Source organism: Geotrypetes seraphini, chromosome 4 (assembly GCF_902459505.1).
Source record: "Geotrypetes seraphini chromosome 4, aGeoSer1.1, whole genome shotgun sequence".
NCBI lineage: Eukaryota > Metazoa > Chordata > Amphibia > Gymnophiona > Dermophiidae > Geotrypetes > Geotrypetes seraphini.
This window is the reverse complement of record NC_047087.1, coordinates 168293293-168313158: the sequence shown is the minus strand read 5'-3', so window position 1 is coordinate 168313158 and position 19866 is coordinate 168293293. Positions and strand designations below refer to the sequence as shown.

The 19866-nt window shown below is 45.6% G+C and overlaps 1 protein-coding gene across 4 annotated transcripts in view; it reads left to right on the top strand.

The window, feature by feature from the left end:
• Positions 1–19866, top strand: part of LOC117359104 (phosphatidylcholine-sterol acyltransferase-like) — a 152516-nt gene that overhangs the window by 85766 nt on the left and 46884 nt on the right. For 3 of the 4 annotated variants that reach the window (XM_033941283.1, XM_033941282.1, XM_033941281.1), the window contains 2 exons: positions 13777–13872; positions 15505–15729. In XM_033941283.1, coding sequence (XP_033797174.1) covers positions 13777–13872; positions 15505–15729 — 321 coding nt within the window. The remainder of the gene's footprint in view (positions 1–13776; positions 13873–15504; positions 15730–19866) is intronic. The other variant, XM_033941284.1, reaches the window with a different exon arrangement.

Here is a 19866-nt window from a genome sequence, read left to right as displayed (position 1 = left end):
CTGCTCCTCTAAAAACTCCTTGGTGTAAGTGGACCCTTCTGACAAGTCTACACCCAAAGCCCCCGCCATATCCTGCACGAACCTCGTAAAAGATGAAGGTTTAGCAGGAGGAGAGGGAGACCGAGACTTCCCGGCGGAGCCGAAGGGAGAGGCCTCGTGAGAGTATCTGGGCTCCCTACCTGACCCCGACCCCAACGAGGCACAGTCCTGTGACCTCGACGGGGTCGGAGACCGAGTGCGCCGAAAGGAACCCTTCGGGGATCCCCCCGGGGTCCGAGGCACCGAAGCCCGTCCCTTCGGCCCCGGCGAGGAGGCCCGGGAGCTCTCCCTGGCCGGAGACCGGAATAAGATGGGATTATCGACCCGCAGGTCCCGCACCTGCAAGGTATCGGCCCCGGCCGGCGACGAGCGACCGCGCCGCCGAGGCGAGGCTCGAGACCGCTTGGCCTTCCTCGGACGGCGCCTCGCCCGAGACCTGCCCGAGGGCGATGAACCTCGCGAGGACTCCGAGGACGAAGACGAGATCCTCCGCACCCGGCGCACCTTGTCTTTTGGGCGCACGCTACGCTCCGGCTGACCCCGCGAAGCCGGGTCCGATGGTACTGCCGAGGTCGAGGCCGTGGGCGCCTCGGGAGCCGAAGCCCCGGTACCCGAGGCCGAGGTCGCCAACTGCGGGGCCACCGAGGCCGAAGCAGTCGAGGCCGAAGCCTGCTGCAGATGCTCAATGGCCCCGGTGAGCTCCGAGGCGATCAACGCCCGGGGCAAGTCTTGGAACACCGGGATTGACATTCCCTGTGGCAAGACCTGCCGCTGCTCCTCAGAGGGCGACCTCGGTCTCGAGTATTCCCTCGGGGCGGCGGACGTGGGCAACTTTGGTTTAGCAGAGGCGGACCCTCCCGCCGAAGAGCCCGAGGATGGCTTTTTGGACGATCCAGGAGCTGAGGAGGGAAGTGGAGACTTACCCGAGGCCTTGGATGAGGCAAGCTGCTTCGATGGCATCGAGGGCCGAGGCGAAGCCGAGGGTCCCGAAGCTGAGGTCGAGGCCGAGGTCAAGGCCGGGGCCGAAGCCGAGGCCGAACTCGAGGCCTTCCCGGGAGGGGACTCGACAGAGAAAAGTTCTGCCATGCGGGCCTTGCGGCGTTTGAGTGCCCGCTTCTGGAAGGTGGCACACTTCTCGCAGGACGCTGTCGGGTGTTGGGGCCCCAAGCACCTCAAACAGCACCTGTGCGGATCTGTAATAGATAAAAGCCGTTCACAGCGCCCGCACTTTTTAAAGCCCGTTACGGGCCGGGACATGGGCCCAAGAGAGACCGGGAACAGGCGAGGTTCCTCGGCCACGGCTACCGGGAGCCCCCGGCAGCGACGAAAATCGAAACTTTTTTTTTTTTTTTTTTTTGAGAAGAAAAGAAAGAAGGAAATTACAAGACAAAAAACGCAGCGACCGCGTCGAAATTCCGTACACAGCCGCGGCGACAGAAGGCACTAAGAGCACAATTTTTTCCACAGGGCTTCTGGCTCCGCGGATGAAATTGAACTGAGGACCACGAGGTGGGGATGCGCCCTCTAGTGGGCAAGAAGGCTAGCACATGCGTGGTGCAGTGTGCAAACTTGAAACTTCAATCAAGTTTGCTTGAAAAGCTGTCCGCGCTGGGGCTCCGTAGATGACGTCACCCACATGTGAGAATATCATGCCTGCTTGTCCTGGGATAATTGATCATATCTAGTGAGCACCATGAAATAAACGGTTCACGGAAGTTTCGCCCCCCACATTTCGCCCCCAGCAATTCGCCCCTCACATTTCGCCCCCGCACATTTCGCCCCCCGGATGTTTCGCCCCCACACATTTCGCCCCCGCACATTTCGCCCCCCGGATGTTTCACCCCCACACATTTCGCCCCCGCCCATTTCGCCCCCCGGATGTTTCGCCCCCACACATTTCGCCCCCGCACATTTCGCCCCTGAGTGTCAGACTATTCCTCTCGCAGGCGATTTCTTTGCCGACACGACGGCAGGCTACAAATTCAAAGTGCACAGCTGGCTGTTCTCACTGCCCCTAATGTCGGCCCTGCAGCTCCGGACTTCCCCACCCCTGCTCTCTCCCCCCCCCCCCCCCCGATCACTATTATTTTAAATGTTATGGCAGCCACGGCGCTGTATCCATCGGAGGAGACTTCTAACCTCGGCCATGAAGTTGCTGTTGCAGGAAGAGTTCCGGGGCAGGCCGAGGTTAGAAGTCTCCTCCGATGGATACAGCGCCGTGGCTGCCATAACATTTAAAATAATAGTGATCGGGGGGGGGGGGGGGGGGAGAGAGCAGGTGTGGGGAAGTCCGGAGCTGCAGGGCCGGCATTAGAGGGAGTAAGAGCTGATGGTGCCACAGGGTCCCGCGTTGGGGGGGGGGAGGGAGGAAGAAAGAAGATGGGGGTCACAATCCAACGCTACCTCGGCCTGAGGTGTGGGGAAGTCCGGAGCTGCAGGGCCGGCGTTAGAGGGAGTAAGAGCTGATGGTGCCACAGGGTCCCGCGTTGGGGGGGGGAGGGAGGAAGAAAGAAGATGGGGGTCATAATCCAATGCTACCTCGGCCTGAGGTGTGGGGAAGTCCGGAGCTGCAGGGCCGGCGTTAGAGGGAGTAAGAGCTGATGGTGCCACAGGGTCCCGCGTTGGGGGGGGGGGAGGGAGGAAGAAAGAAGATGGGGGTCATAATCCAACGCTACCTCGGCCTGCCCCGGAACTCTTCCTGCAGCCACCACCCGCCTAGGCAGGAACATGAAGTTGCTGTTGCAGGAAGAGTTCCGGGGCAGGCCGAGGTTAGAAGTCTCCTCCGATGGATACAGCGCCGCGGCTGCCATAACATTAAAAATAATAGTGATCGGGGGGGGGGGGGGGGGAAGAGCAGGTGTGGGGAAGTCCGGAGCTGCAGGGCCGGCGTTAGAGGGAGTAAGAGCTGATGGTGCCACAGGGTCCCGCGTTGGGGGGGGAGGGAGGAAGAAAGAAGATGGGGGTCATAATCCAACACTCAGGGGCGAAATGTGCGGGGGCGAAATGTGTGGGGGCAAAACATCCGGGGGGCGAAATGTGTGGGGGCGAAATGTGTGGGGGCGAAATGTGTCTGGGGGCGAAATGTGGGGGGCGAAATGTGAGGGGGCGAATTGCTGGGGGCGAAATGTGGGGGGCAAACCTTCCGGATCCCGTAGTTTTGTCTATAGTGGGACTTTTTGAATTTAAAAAATAATATAACCTCTAACTAAGCTACATTTAGGATATGAAAGCTATAACTTAAAAGAACATTGTGCAATTGGGCTAGTAAAAAGTGGGAAAAGAGCTCTAGGAATGGCCAATGTTATATTTTCCTGGGGTATCCCCTAAACCAGGGGTGTCAAAGTCCCTCCTCGAGGGCCGCAATCCAGTCGGGTTATCAGGATTTCCCCAATGAATATGCATGAGATCTATTAGCATACAATGAAAGCAGTGCATGCAAATAGATCTCATGCATATTCATTGGGGAAATCTTGAAAACCCGACTGGATTGTGGCCCTCGAAGAGGGACTTTGACACCCCTGCCCTAAACTAAAACAAATAGACAAAACACAGACCACATGGCACAAATTAGTGCTACCCAGTTCACGATTCAAATTGATTCACCGATTCGAATCAGGTGAATTGATTCGAATCGATTCAATTTAAAAAAAAAAAATCGGCCTCCCGATTCAATGGCCGACCCTCCCCCCGTGCCTTCCTAAAGCAGGAGCTGCAGCGCTGCCTCTTGCTGACAATCCACTGCTGCTCCTGCTTGAGGGGGGGAGGGTCGGTCAGAAAGGTCTCCCCCAGCTTGCCTGCTCTTGCTTCCCCACTCTTACCTCCCCCAGCTTCCCCGCTCTTACCTCTTTCGGCTAATAGGGCAGCTTGCAGGCTCGCTGGTGTTATAGCGATCTCTGCAACTGCCCGTTGTCCTCAGTGGCATAGAAACATAGAAGATGACGGCAGAAAAGGGCTACAGCCCATCAAGTCTGCCCACTCTGCTTACCTACCCCCTGTCTATGCCCTAATGACCCAATTTCCTTATCTTGACCCTCGTAGGAATCCCACATGGGTATCCCATTTATTCTTAAAGTCTGGCACGCTGTCTGCCTCGATCACCTGCACTGGAAGCTTGTTCCAATGATCAACCACTCTCTCTGTGAAGAAATACTTTCTGGTGTTGCCATGAAATTTTCCGCCCCTGAGTTTGAGCGGGTGCCCTCTTGTGGCCGAGGGTCCCTTGAGAAAGAAAATATCATCTTCCACTTCGACACGTCCTGTGAGGTACTTAAATGTTTTGATCATGTCTCCCCTCTCCCTACGTTCCTCGAGAGTGTAAAGCTGCAATTTGTTCAGTCTCTCTTCGTACGAGAGACCCTTGAGCCCCGAGATCATTCTGGTGGCCGTCCGCTGAACCGATTCAATTCTGCGCACATCTTTACTGTAATGTGGCCTCTAGAATTGCACACAGTACTCCAGATGAGGTCTCACCATGGCCCTGTACAACGGCATTATGACTTCAGGCTTTCGGCTGACGAAACTTTTATTGATACAACCCAATATCTGCCTTGCCTTAGATGAAGCCTTTTCCACTTGATTGGCAGTTTTCATGTCTGCACTGATGATTACTCCTAAATCTCGTTCTGCTGAAGTCCTAGTTAAAGTTTCTCCGTTCAAGAAGTACGTCCTGCATGGATTTCCGCTTCCGAGGTGCATGACCTTACATTTTACATTACATTACATTACATTAGTGATTTCTATTCCGCTTGTGCCTTGCGGTTCTAAGCGGATTACAAGTTAAAAGACTGGACATTTCCAGGAGTATTACAGTACATAGAATCAAGAATATATCATGTTACAATTGTTAGTCTGGAACATTTCCAGGAGAATTGAAAAGCAAAGAGTAGATTTATAATAGGTTATTGTGATGAATAGAAATAATACATTTCTTAGCATTGAAGCCTAGCTGCCAGGTTGAGGACCAACTTTCCAATGTAAGCAGGTCCTACGCCATATAATTCTGTAAACTGCATTCACTTATTATATTACATAGTTTGGAGTATCGGCGAATAGTGTTATTTTACCTTGAAGCCCTTGAGTCAGATCCCCTATGAATATGTTGAAAAGGAGTGGACCCAGGACCGAGTCCTGCGGCACTCCACTGGTCACCTCCGATGTTTTAGAGAGGGTACCATTAACCACCACCCTCTGAAGTCTGCCACTCAGCCAATCATTGACCCATGCAGCGGCACGTTCTCTCTGCTGCGATCCTGCCCCTGACGTCAGAGCAGGGGCAGGACGTAGCAGAAAGAACGTGCCGCTGAGGACCACGGGTAGCTGCAGGGATTGCTATAACACCAGCGAGCCTGCAAGCTGCCCTATTAGCATAAAGGAGGTAAGAGCAGAGAAGGTGCAAACTGCGGGGGGAGCAGGCGTTCATTCGTGGCAGGGGGAAGAGAAAATGTGCCTTTGCGGCGGGGGGAGCAGGTGTTCATTTGCGGGGGGGGGGAGGGAAAGGCCTTTACAGTGGGAGCAAGCCTTCACGGTGGAGAGGAGGAGAAAATGTGCCTTCGTGGCGAGGGGGAGCAGGCTTTCACGTGGGGAGGAAGAGAGAAAGTGCCTTCCTGGGGGGAGCAGGCCTTCCTGGGGGGAACAGGTCTTCGTGGCGGGGAGCAGGCCTTCAGGGCAGGGAGGCAGGCCTGTGCAGAGGGAGGAGGAGGAAGAGTTCCTTTGGCGGTGGGGAGGCAGGCCTGTGCAGAGGAAGGAGTATGAGAAGGGAGGGGAGATGCCAGACCTGGGGTGAAGTGAAGGGAAGAGAGAGACCAAAAAGAGGGGAAGGAAATCAGAGGAGAGGTGCTGGACTAATGGAGAGAGGGAGAGGGAGAGAGAAATGCAAGACCACAAGGGGAAGGGTACAAAAGGGACAGATACTGTTCCAAAGTAGGTGGACAAGGTGCAGGATGGCAGGAGCGATAGTAGGAGAAAGCCTGTACCTGGGGAAGGGGATACAGGAGGTAAGGAAGAGAGAAAGAAGAAGCTGGATATGGGGAGAGATCAGATGCTGGGCATGGAGGGAGCATAGGAACAGGGACACAGAAGAGAGTTTCTGGATGAAAGGGTAGATGAGAAAAGGAGAAATGGTGGATCTGTGGATGGTGGGGTCCATCGCTGCAGCTGAGGGGGGATGGAAATGAAAAAAAGGAAAGATGCCAGACCTCCGGGGGAGGAAAGGGAAACAGAAGGGGAGGACAGAGATGGAAGATGGATGGTTAGCACAGAGAAAGAAGAAAGAAGGAGAGCCTGATCAGAAGACAACCAGACCAACATGGGACCAACAAGATTTGAAAAATGACCAGACAACAAAAAGTAGGAAAAATAATTTTATTTTCTGTTTTGTGATTACAATATGTCAGATTTGAAATGTGTATCCTTCCAGAGCTGGTGTTGGACCACAAATGTGAGCTAGGATTTAATAGAGAGAGGAAAAGTATTTTTTGTTTGTTTATTTTGTTTACACCACAGGACCAGTGTGGGTATGAGAGGGCAAAGAGGGTGAAGAGGCTATAAAATAAACCCACCAGGATGTTTGGAAAAAACCACCCAATTGGGCAGGAAAATTGAATCAAATCGAATCAAAAAATTTTTTTCCTGAATTGGGCAGCACTAGCACAGACAAAACAGAAAACACAAAGTTTTAGGCTTGAAACTATTCTTCCATCTCTCAAGGATTTAGGGATGAACTTAACTCTGCTTAATCTTTGTAAACCGCATAGAACTTCACGGTATTGCAGTATATAAGCTGTTATTATTATTATTATTATTATTAATAAACACATTGTTATAGAAAAACACAACAAAGATGAACACATGAGTTAAGTATATGTACAAATAAAGCATAGCATAACCATTCCATATTCAGAAAAGGCATAAAGCTAATGTCTCTTTGGAGCGTTTTTATCTCTGCAGTGATAAAGAGGATCCTTGGAATACATTAAAAATATCTCTGTGCCAAAACTGGTCTGGGATGGCTATGTATATATCCTAACTGCTGCTAAGAAAAAGAAGTAGCATTTTAAATGAACAACAACCTCCAGGTCACTTAGAGCAAACTTTGTCTATGTTCCATTCAGGCCGACCTGGACCACACGTCTGCCACCTGGGTCCCACTGCACTCTAAGGAGTGGGCACTGCTGTGGAGAGGTCAGGTGCAGGCTAGATGTGTCTTCTTTTATCTGCACTGTCGTGTCCTGGCATGCAGACGCAAGGGGCAGATTCTAAAAATCATTAGACAGGTCTAGGACAGAAAAAAATGCACATTTAGGGTTAAATTTCACAGTAACAACAACGCAACAACTCTATGACCTTTTATGCAAAAACCTGGTCCCCATTACTTGAGTATTGTAAATCAGATCCTTGAATTTTGCCCTCATTTGTATAATCTCTGTCTTATCTCACCCTTTGATGGAAGATATTTCAGGTACTTTTAAGGCTGCACTATATATTATTTGTATTACTTTCTTTTACATTTGGATGTTTTATGCTGGCTATCCTGGTACATTGGTAGAATACTTCTCATAATTTATTTTATATCCTCTTCATTGCTATACGCCATCTCACCCCTTTCTTGTTTATGCATTCCCCATTTATGACTGTAATTTTACTGTGGATACACTTCACATTTGTTAATGATCTTGTTATTCTTTGCTCCTTGTTGGAGCACCTATATTGTTGGCTTTGTACTCTATACTTAAAAAATCAATAAAACTCTTTGAACTAAAAAAAAAAAAAATTTCACAGTAATTTCAGAATAAGAGGCTGCCACTAGTACTACAGACTTTGAAACCTTATTTAGGGCCTGAGAGTCTATAGTGAGCCTACTGGAGCCCCCTGATTTAGCAAATGACCAAGCTAGAGAGCCACATGCTGAAGAGATAGGTCCACTCAGACCCCTCTTCTCCATCTTAGGCACTAGTTCTGTTGCTGGAGGAAGTACTGGGTGCTGTGTTTGTGGTTGAGGACCTTCGCCCTCTAACAAAATTGCTGTGTACCTTTTCCCACAATCTAACTTCTCTTGTGTCCAAACTGAAACATCTGTAGCCTCTGAGTGAGTAACACTAAGGTCATGCTGCTGCACTGGCATGCTACACTGTGTGGCTAACTGCACAGGAATAACCTCATGAACTAAAGTTTTAGAAGCATTTAGAATTCCTGTACCCTGCCATAATGCAAGACCAGCCACATCCATTATTTCTGTCTCTGCATTCTCACTTGAAGTGGCAGTAGTTTCTACAATGTCTTTCGTTTGTTCCTTTTCTATAGGGATAGACACACACTTTGAAGCTGTGCCATTTATACCCTGAATCTCACAAATTTCTACATTTTTCTGATCTCCAGTAGGAGGCACTCTATTTGTAAAACTGATTCTGGCCCCTGTATCAATCAAAGTTAATTTATCCTGACCCTCTATGGTAGTATTAACATTGGGGCAGCCGCAAGTATCCAATATCAAAGGTGTCACATACCTCAAGCTGAATTCTGAGTCTGACTTCTTTCCCTTATCCTGCGTCTCCAGAAGTCTCCAGAAGTGAGTCCACAGGTAAGTGAAAGGAGTCCAGCAGGGCTGTGAAGGCTTGAGTCACCTTGATATTCGGACACAGAGAGTCAGGACAGCCCTATGCCCTAGTGCTGTTTTTCCTGACTGTCAAATCACTCTTTACTTTGTCCAGTTCTAACTGCATTGTATGTCTATCCTGTTCCCATTTAATTATCTCTTTTTCTAATGCTTCTGTCTGTGCTCTGAGCTCATGGAAAGGAATGTAAGTGGAGGAATTTCTGTAATTACCTCTGCCATGCCATCTATTTCCTGTGTGTGAGGTTCCTTTGTATTGAGGAGATCCCTCCGCATACCACCTTCTAGCTTCTGATACTGAAATAATTTGAGCTGACTGGGTCTTCCATACAGACCCAATCCTGAGCATTAAAGTGTCGAAAGGGGTTGCTTTAGGGTCCTCAGAAAACAACCAAAGGTGTTTAGTAATCTCAGGGGATAATAATTCTAATAGAAATTCTTTATGCTTTCTCTGACCATAATCTGCTGAACTGGGCCAGTGTTCATGCTCTTTAAGTACAGCATGTATTACCCACACCCTATATGCAAACTGCTATGCTAGTCACAGTTAACTATGGCTACCAAGTTTCTCTTTTTCTCCACTAGTCACAGATAGCTATTGGTTCCCGGAACCCCACTAGTCACCTGCTAGCTGCTGGAACAGAATGTTAATGCATATGGATAATAAGCTATAAGGGGGGAGAAAAGGGAATCGTTAGAGGAAGTAAAATTGTGAACGTTAGCAAAGACACAGCTGCAAGAAAGATGAACAAAACAAAAGTTAGTAAGCGCAAGCGCAATTTGTTTTGTATAAAGTCTTAACCAAATAAATCCTAAATAATCACAAATAAGCGGAGAGGCTGTCTGACAAGCAGATATAGGCCTTCAATCCATGTGAGGTCTTTAAATCCTGCGTATCCCCTCTATCAACGGCCGAGGTCATCACTGAGAAGCCCCCCTGTTCGGGGCTCCTCAATAACTGACCTCATGACACTCAATATGCTGGTATAAGTAATATATATATATATTTTATTAATAAACAATAACAGGTTACAAGAACAAGTCTTTCAGCATATAGAGTCGACAGATAATATACATCAAGCGCTTGAGTATACTTTGGTGTCTGTCCCAAACAGGCCTCAAGCGACTGTCCTTTTATATATTTTTGACAGTCTGAGACCACGTTGATATATATTACATTTTTAGTTTCTATTGGTTACTTACAATTGTCATTTCACTTATCAATTTCTTAATTGGTTAGTAATTTTACTTTTCTTGAGTCATACTGTGCATAATGCCCATTTCACTAGAACTACTCTACTTCCCCATAAATGTCCTTTTAATATACCAAGATGCTCAATTCTGAACACCTGGGTCCAACTGGGGTCCATCTATTTCAAGACTTTCCTAGTATTCAAATTTTCATTTCCTTATTCTTATGAAACTTCTAACAGATGGCCATGTTGACTTGGGTGCAGGGACGTTTTTCACTTAAACTGTTACTTTCAGCATTGCTTTCTGCATGACTTGCTCTTCTCAGGAAAGCAGAACTAGATCTTTTCAGGAAAGCAGAGCTAGATTGTGCAAAAGGCTGACAGCTTTGGTCAGAATGTATTCTCAGCCATTTTAGGCTTTTTTGTTATCTTAGGCCTTTAAACAATGTTGGCCCGTTTCTATTATGCTGGGGATTTCAGGGCGTCTGCCTTCACCTCTAGTGCCATAGAGGACTTCACATCTTCACCTGTATCTTCATCTGTACATACTTGCACAGGTCTTCCTCTTCTCCCCTTCCTCTCTCAAGAGATCCAAATTTATAAAAGTGTGGACCCAGAGCTAGGTGCATAAGCTTATCAAAATCTGCATTGTTCCTTTTGTATTTCCCTAGACCCCAGTGAATCAGTATATCAGTAGCCCATTTGCACCATTCATTTATGTTAAAAGGCATAGGGCCCACTTTCTCCTCTATTCTTTCAATGTCACTGTCTTTCATATGTCCCTGCAGCACTACTGTTACTGGTGCTGTGTCACTTATAGGGGCATTATTGGTATTGCTCTGGCATGGCAGTAAATTTTCCTCACTTTCGTTTGTCTGTTCTTCCTCCTGTTCTGCGTCTGCAGCTAGTTTACCTTTTCTCTGTCCTGCTACAAAAACTATGCTCTGTTTCTCTATAAATTGACTACATGGATTATATGGTGAAGGTGGCACAGGTGCTGAAGGCAAAATCTGTGAGGAGACCGCATTAACCTGTCCCTGTGAGGCACATTTTGACTTTAAATACTTTGATTCTGCCTTAGCCTCTTCTAATTGTTCATTTACAGCTGAAAAGGAATTTGTAGCTTGAACAATTTGGGTTCGTAGCATAGATATATTAATTTGTGCCTCGACTAAGTCTTTGGACAACTGATGGCACTGAGTGTTCAAGTCAATATTTTCTTGTCTGATACTAATAATTCCCCTACATAGGCCTTGAATGAAAAGGTACTTATTTTCTTTCTATACTCCTGAGAATGATTAACCATTTGTTTCTGAATATCGTACCATATGTGTTTTGGAAAATCCCCCTCATATGGACCATCCTTTCTGTCAAAATATTTCTGTACAATATCTGTGAGTTCTTAAAAATCAAAAGCGTCCATATTTGAGGATGCAGAAGTCTGCCTTGGTTTGTGGGCCTTGCTCATATATTTATATGGCCTTCTAAATGTCCCTGGCTGATGCACGGGGAGAGGCCTAAGGCACTGATTGGCTGAGGTGCCTCAGGCTCCTCCCTTTGGAGGGGCCGGGGCACCTCAGCCAATCAGGGACTTCCTTAAGGAGGAGTCTAGGGAAGGCCCTGATTGGCCAAAACAATGTGATTGTTTTTGATACTTATTTTTCTCAGTTTTTTGGATAGTCTTTATCTGCTGACATTTACTATGTTACTATATTACTATGGAGGAAGAATTGTTGCACATACCATCAATCTTAACCATGAACAATGACTTTGTGAAATCCCTTCCTCGGGTGGTTGTGCAGAGAGATCTGCTGCAGAATTTTTATAATAAAGAAATGGCCCAATATCCCTCCTCTCTCCTAATGGTCTAATGACAGGCAGTGAGAGAGGTATCAATGAATCATTTTGGTAGCATTCTTTGGCTAGGTGGGATGGGTCTTGCCAGTTACTGTTGTGGTGGTCTTTCACCCTACAACTTACGTTTTGCTTTTTGAACCTCTGCTTTAAATCCCACTGTATTAAATCATTTGGCAAAGATAGATGGACAGTTCGACAAATCAAAATGTGTCTAGATATAAAAAGCTTACTAATAAATACATAACATAACATAACATAACATAAGAACATAACATAAGAAGTGCCTCTGCTGGGTCAGACTAGAGGTCCATCATGCCCAGCAGACCGCTCGTGCGGCGGCCCAACAGGTCCAGGACCTGTGCAGTAGTCCTCTATCTATATCCCTCTATCCCCTTTTCCTTCAGAAAATTATCCAATTCCTTCTTAAACCCTAATATCATACTCTGTCCTATCACGCCCTCTGGAAGCTCATTCCAGGTGTCCACCACCCGCTGGGTGAAGAAAAACTTCCTAGCATTGGTTTTGAATGTTTAAAAACCTAGTTCAAGTTGTTTCACTGATATTAAATATGATAGGTAGGCCTGCCTGTTCCTTATTGTTTAGTTTCCTGTGTCATTTATGGAATTTTTGCTTTATTTGGGTTTTACATGGGGTTTTTTTTAGGGGGGATGTCATCAGTTGTGTACTTTACTGCTCAATGTAGACATTATTGCACAAATTGCTCAGTGGTGTGTCTGTTGATAAACAGTATGCTTTAGAGCACTGTTCTTCAACCGCCGGTACCGGTCCGCAGGAAATATCTGCCGGTCCACGCAGGGCTGGCAAGATTAAGGTGACCATAGGTCTTGTTTACAGACCCTGTCCCTGTTGCGCACAAAAGAAAAGCCTCCCTCCTTCCTTTCCCCGGGTCGGCTGCTATCTTACCGCCCTGCTGCTGCTGCTAAAGCTGACAGGAAGTCTTCTTTCTGACGTCAATTCTGACGTTGGAGAGGACGTTCTGGGCCAGCCAATCGCTGCCTGGCTGACCCAGAACATCCTCTCCGATGTCAGAATTGACGTCGGAAAGAAGACTTCCTGTCGGCTTTAGCAGCAGCAGCAGCAGGGCAGTAAGATAGCAGCCAACCCGGGGAAAGGAAGAAGGGAGGCTTTTTTTTTTTTTTTGCGCGACAGGGAGGGAAGGAGGTAAGCAGGCAAGCAGGCTGGCTTTGGCCAGGGAGGGAGAGAGGTAGACAGGCAGGCAGGCAGGCTGGCTTCGGGGGTGGGGGGGTGGAACAAAGTGTGGAAGGCAATGAGAGGGACATAGGAAGGAGGCACTGGGGGGCACTAAAGACAGGAAGGGGCACTAAGGACATGGGAAGGAGGCACTGGGGGCACTAAAGACATGGGAAGGAGGCACTGGGGGCACTAAGGACATAGGAAGGAAAGAGGGAGGGAATAGAAAGGGACAATTGTTGGGCCTGAGTGCAGAAAGAAAGAAATGAAAGAAAGGATACACAGACAGAAGGAAATGCAACCAGAGACTCATGAAATCACCTGACAGCAAAGGTAGGAAAAATGATTTTATTTTCAATTTAGTGATCAAAACGTGCCAGTTTTGAGAATTTATATCTGCTGTCTATATTTTGCACTATATTTGTCTATTTTTCTATAGTTACTGAGGTGACCGAGCTCGCGGAGATGGGGCGGAAATGGAGTTTTTAAATTTTAGTCCTAGTAATTCACAAAATAATTATTTTATTTCTGCCGGTCCACGGGTGTAAAAAGATTGAAAAACACTGCTTTAGAGTACACTGTTGAGCAATAGATCACACAATTGATGATAAAAAGAAAACACAACATTTGGGGTTTTTTTTTCCTTTCACTTCAGGTTAAAAAGACATGGGAAATGTAGTCAACATTCATTATGGTGAACACTGCCTGCCTTGTTTGTTTATGAAAATTAAATTCATTTAGCTTGGATTTGGCTCTTCTTCAGTTCACCTAACAGATTTTCTAGCTTGTCTAGCTCCACAGCAGTATTAATTGGGCAGTTCAGGTTGCTGGTTATCCTCACTGATCTCTGACAGTGTCTTTTTGAAGGTTATCTACACACACTGGTACAGCACCTGGTGAACAATGGGTACGTGAGAGATGAGACAGTCCGTGCTGCTCCTTATGACTGGAGGATTGCTGCCAGTAAGTATGCTGAATTTGATTGTATTTAATGCAAATATCCTATATAATAAAACCCTAGCTGCGCATGCGCACTCCTACTTGCGTGTTCCATTTTCCCTGATCCATGAGATGTAGGTCCGTGGCCGCAGGAGTGCGCATGCGCGAGTCCCCAGCCCCTACATACACTCGCAGAACTGGCTGCCAGCGCTGGACTCCTTGCTCTCCACACGATCGGTAAGGTCACTTACTCCCTTGCCGCTCCCCCTTCCCTTCCCGCTCCGCTCCCCCCTTCCCTTCCTGCGGTCCCGACTACAAACCTGCGACTCCAGCAGCATCTGCAGCACTCTACACATGCTGCTTCGGGGCCTTCTACTGCTCTGATTTATTCTGGCACGTCCCTGATGACATCATCAGAGACGCGGCAGAGCAAATCAGGGCAGTAGAAGGCCCCGAAGCAGCGTGTGTAGACTGCTGCAGACGCTGCTGGAGTCGCAGGTTTGTTGGGACCGCGGGAAGGGAAGGGGGGGTGCGGAAAGGGACTAAGGGAGCCGGCCAGACCGCGGAAAGGGAAAAGGGGGTTAGGGAAAATGCTGCTGCTGCAAGTTTCAAGTTTATTTAATTTCTTTGATTACTTCGCATAGTCCAAATCCAATGCGATTTACATAAGTTCAAAAATTAAGTAAAATATTAAAAACCGACAAACATAGCATTCACTACTAATACAGTAGACATGTAAGGAGGGAAGCGGTTGACAGCAATTGACATAAATACAATTCTAAAAAAATAAAAATAAAACTATGGGAGGGTCAAGACATAGAAGGTTGCACAGGGAAGTAGTGTGGGGGGAGGGAAATGGAGGGGGAGGGAATGCTGCTGTGGCTGCTGCACAGGGAAGTGGGGGAGAGAAATGCTGCTGCATAGGAGGCAGGGAGAGAGACAGACAGATAGATAGAAAGAAAGACAGACAGTGGGAGAAAGGGAGACAGAAAGAAAAGAAGAAATACACAGGGGCAGGGAGAGACATAGAAAGACAGATAGACAAAGGGGGCCAGGGAGAGAGACAGACAGAAAGAAAGACAGCGGGAGGGAGAGAGAGACAGAAATAAGGAAAGACAGACAGACATATATTTTAGCACCCGTTAATGTAACGGGCTAAAATACTAGTTAGAATATAAAAGCAATGAGTGATACTATTTATTTATTTTAAAAATTTATATATCGTATTATATCATTAAAAATCATATTCAGATATAAACATGTATTGAGAGTGCAATCAACAAAATGCACCTAAAAATAAACAAATACAAAAATGAACTTTGTATTTCTAAGTATTTTGAAAATGAGCCCCTTAAGATCTTACTACTTGCTAAACCTGGTTGTTCTTTTTGTTACTGACATTGATTTGATTTTGTTTGAATGTTCAGTGGTATCAAAAATTCATAAAGAAACCTGGAAAAAGAATGATGACTGTGCTATCGAAATACTGGCTCATAAGTGTTTGTTTAAAAATGCTCTATATTTAAATTTTCAATTCCTTTCTTTCACACTCGCTTTCTTTCTTACTGTACTCTGTTCATTTTTCTTTTCCAATCCCTGTTTCTGCCTGCCTTGTTGTCTATGTTTTCCCCTCTTTTTTCTCTCTTGTTTTATTAGATGAACAAGAAGAATACATCGAGAAGCTGAAAGGCCTGATTGAGGAAATGAGAGACACATATCAGAAACCTGTGTACTTGATCGGGCACAGTTTAGGGGGGTTCTATCTCTTGTACTTCCTGATAAACCAGCCTCAGGAATGGAAAGACACATATGTCAAGGGCTTTATTTCCCTCGGAGTTCCCTGGGGTGGAGCCGTCAAATCCCTATTGTTTTTAACCTCAGGTGGGATATTCTGTTCATCATGTTGTCCTTTAAGAATGACTCAGGATGATTGGTATAGGCCATGTGAGGCCTCGTCTGTGAGGACTGTGCTTTGTCATAAACCTGAATCTCATCTTAGACCTCTTCTCTTGGGTGGCCTAGGAAGAGATTCTGATATGTGTTCATCACCTTTGGTGATTTTTTAGTTCAAAATTTTTTTTATTGAGTTTAGTATAGAAAGTACAACTGCTGAGTGATGAAAGACTGGGATTAGAATTTCCTTTTGTGAAATCACATGAGCCTTTTGCTTTAATGATCCTCGTGGAAGTGAGGGGACTGGAAAATTAAGAATACCATACCATACTATATTTTCTTTGTAAAGGAACCTAATGGATTGCAATTTTTAAAGATATTCACTTATCTGAAAATTGCTTTCCTCAGACTGGTTCAACAATATACCCATGGCTCATAAAACATGTACTTCTAGCTGTATGAGTACAGCTCTTTTTTTTTTCCTCCCGCAGCAGTCTGGAGCAACAGAGGATCCCCTCGGTTATGGGAGCGCACTCCGCCATTCCACGCCGCTCCAGTCTGAAGGCTCAGCGCGAAACCCAAACCAATTTAAATTTTCTTTTGGCTCTGCCATTTTCTTTCCTCCCGCGGTGGTCTGGAGCAACAGAAGATCCCCTCGGGTGTAGAAGCGCACTCCGCCCCTCCAGTTGCTCAGCCAGTTAAAGGGCTCAGCACCTAACGCCGCGCAGCAACTGAGAAGTGGCACTACAAACTCTTCCACACTGTGCTACTACAAAACTGATTCACCGCTTTCGTTCTGCTTGAAAAAATTGCTACCATATCTCTGACTCACAGCCTTCTTTCACTGACTCACAGCCTTCTTTCACTGTCCCTTCCTTCATCTTCTCGTTCTGCTTGAAAACTGCTACCAGCAATTTGGCTCACAATCTTTTTTACTGTGAAAACTGTCCCTTCCTTCATTTTTTCACTGGGAGTCTGCCCAATCTCCCCTTAACTCTCCCCTACTCACACCTCAGTCCACAGTACTCTTCAAAACTAAACATGAAGACTTCCATTAGACATCCTCCTTCAATACGTGATTCTCTACCTAATCTGCATCAGACTCTGGTCCCACAGGGTTACAGCCTTTGAATCAATACCTCCCGCCCTCTTCCCCTCCAACAAACAACTACGACTTGCCAATGACTACTACCCTTCCCCTACACACTCACACCAACCAGGACCAGACCCTCTCCCAATTCAAGCATTCCACAACAACCGCCACCCACCCATAAACAACCCCAAAAGACAATTACAACTACAAAACATTACCTTCGCTGAACCCACAGCACTCCCCAACATACATACTTTTCAAAGTGCCTACCGATTCCGGAACTTGGAGCCTAGATAGATGGCAGGCTAACGGCTGAGCTCCCTCCCATGAGTAATATTATTTGAATTAATTAGTAGATATTTCTTCTAATTTAACTCAAACAAAAGAAAATGTCTTCAAATAAACAGAAGATACCAGAATCTCATACTAAGGCAGCAGGAAAAACAAAAAGACTAAAAGAAGATCTGCAGTCGTCCAGTGCCTATGGATGCCTTGGATATAATTGAGGTACTGGAAGAAATGAGGAAGATAAATTTGAATATGATAGAAATGAAACAAGAAATGAACATTATGAACAGCAAATTTGATATATTAACTAATAAAATGGATAAGATAGAAAATAGAATAGAAAAAATTGAGCACATACAACAAAGTAATAAAGAAGATCATAATATCTTAATGGACTTAAATAAAAAAATGATTGATATGGAGAACAGATCTAGAAATCAGAATTTAAGAATACTTGGATTAAAGGAAGGAGCTGAGGGGAAGGATATGATTGCCTTTTTGGAAGAAGTAATTCCAAAAATTCTACCACTTAAAATAAAAGTTCCATTAGAGATAGAAAAAGCACATAGGATTGGAATGAGAAGAAGTCAAAATAATGATAAGCCAAGAATTGTGATTTTTAAGGTATTAAGATTCCAACATGTACTGGAAATTTTAAGAGCATCAAAAGAAGTTAAAGAAGTAAAATATAAAGATTCCAAAATTATCATTCTATAGGACTTTGCAAAAGAGACTGTTCAAATTAGGAAAAAGTTCTTACAATTTAGACAACCTTTGAAGGATATGGGAGCTAAATATGGACTGTATTACCCTGCAGTAATGAGAGTTACTTACAAGGAGAAATTTTATCAATTTGATGACCCAGAGAAACTTAAGGAATTTTTATCATCACAAGAAACACCTATGATTTAGAGTTTAATTTATTTATGGAAGTAAATATTTAGGAAATCGATAGGGTTTTTTTTTAGTTGTTTATATGAGAGAGAAAAGTTTGGATTTAAAGGAAATATAGGAAATTTCTTTTCTTCATATACTTTAATGGATACCAAGATGGCTACTGTAATTGAGGAAATAACTGTATTGGAATGATTAGAATAGTTTAAAATGAAACTGATATGGATTCTAATACAGAATGGTGAAGGAAAATAAATATAAAGAATTTTGCTGGCATTCAAGTTTCCCTGACGCCAAAAGGATTCTAAGAAGCAAGGGGAGGAGTTTCAAATGAGGCCTTGAGAAGGTTCTAAGACTTTATCATCCAGGAAGTTTCCTAGTGCTGAAGAGGAGAGACATTGTGACATTGTATGGGGTGAAACTAGAGATTGGCACTTGGAATAAACATCGGAACACTAGAGCAGTGCTCCGCCTCCTCCCTCCCCCCGAACCTTGTGCTCTGCTCCGTTAAAATTTACTGTCTTTTGAGTCGGTGAGCGGGCTGGGGAGGAGGGGGCGTTTCCGTTTGTTGAGCACGTCCCGATCCTGTCTTAGTCTGAGAGCTTTGGCGCCGCTGGAAAGGAGTGCACATTTTTGACATAACTAGATGGAAATTACCAATTAAATTAGTTGTGGAAGCTCTGATATAGTATTGTCTTACCGTGCAGGAGGAGAACAGGCTGCGTGCTTAACCCAGACATTTTTGGGTCCTTCATGTGATTGACTGTGTATAATTGACCCCGGAAGAACTTGTTGCAGTGCCTGGATCGTGCTGCACTTTCAGACTTTGAAAGCGCGGGTCCGGGCTGCTGAGTAGGTGTGGAGGGGCTCAAGTGGTGTGTAATCAGCCTGTGATGCATTCTTGTATATTTGTTTGTGCACGGGGCAGGGTGGATGCACGCAGGGCCGCCATCAGAAATTTCTGGGCCACTTATTAAGCAATCCTATTGGGCCCCCCACGCACCCCTTCCCCCCCCCCCGATGCCCCCCCCTTCTTCCATGGGCCGAATACACACATACTTTTCTGCTAATGCTCCACCTAAGCCAGTCCCTTAAAATCTTCTCACGTCCATTGAGTGATTTGGCATAGAGGAGATATTCATAAAAAGAACGTCCATTGAGATCTTTACTCATAGACTGTGCCATTTGCTTTAAATCATCTTCCATCATTAATCCAAATTGCACAATTCTTTCTCTGTCTTTGTCCTGAATGGCATCTGGCCACATTGCTGGATCCTTCCAGTCAACAAATTTATGAGCAGGCGCGGAGAACGCATTTTTAAACAAATGTAGTTTATCCTTGTACTCCTTATATAATTTTAATCATCTATGGATATGTTTGTATGTTTATTGTTCAAATGGTTTTATTTATTTCCCCAAATTTATTTTTGTTATACGCATTGAAAATATTTGATATTGCGTTTAAATCAAAATCTCAATAAACTTGAAACGAGTGCCCGTGAGATTGTGAGAGGGTTAAGTACTCAAAACTTAGAAGAATAACAATTTACTTAAAGTTTTTGCTATGCCAGCTTTCTGGTACCTTTACATACAGTGGCGTACCTAGCATATGTAACACCCGGGGCCCATCATTTTTTGGCACCCCCCCATCTGTAAGAAAAACATGATTTTTAGTAACAAACCACACGTCACACATGAGTACCTAGGAAAAGGCAGCATCTTACATATTGCAGTGAGCAGTACATCAATACACCCATTGTAAAACTAAACAAGCCAGACCAGCACAGATCAATCCTACACCGTCAAACAGAAAACCATGTCTTTCGAACACACAGAACACAGAAAACACC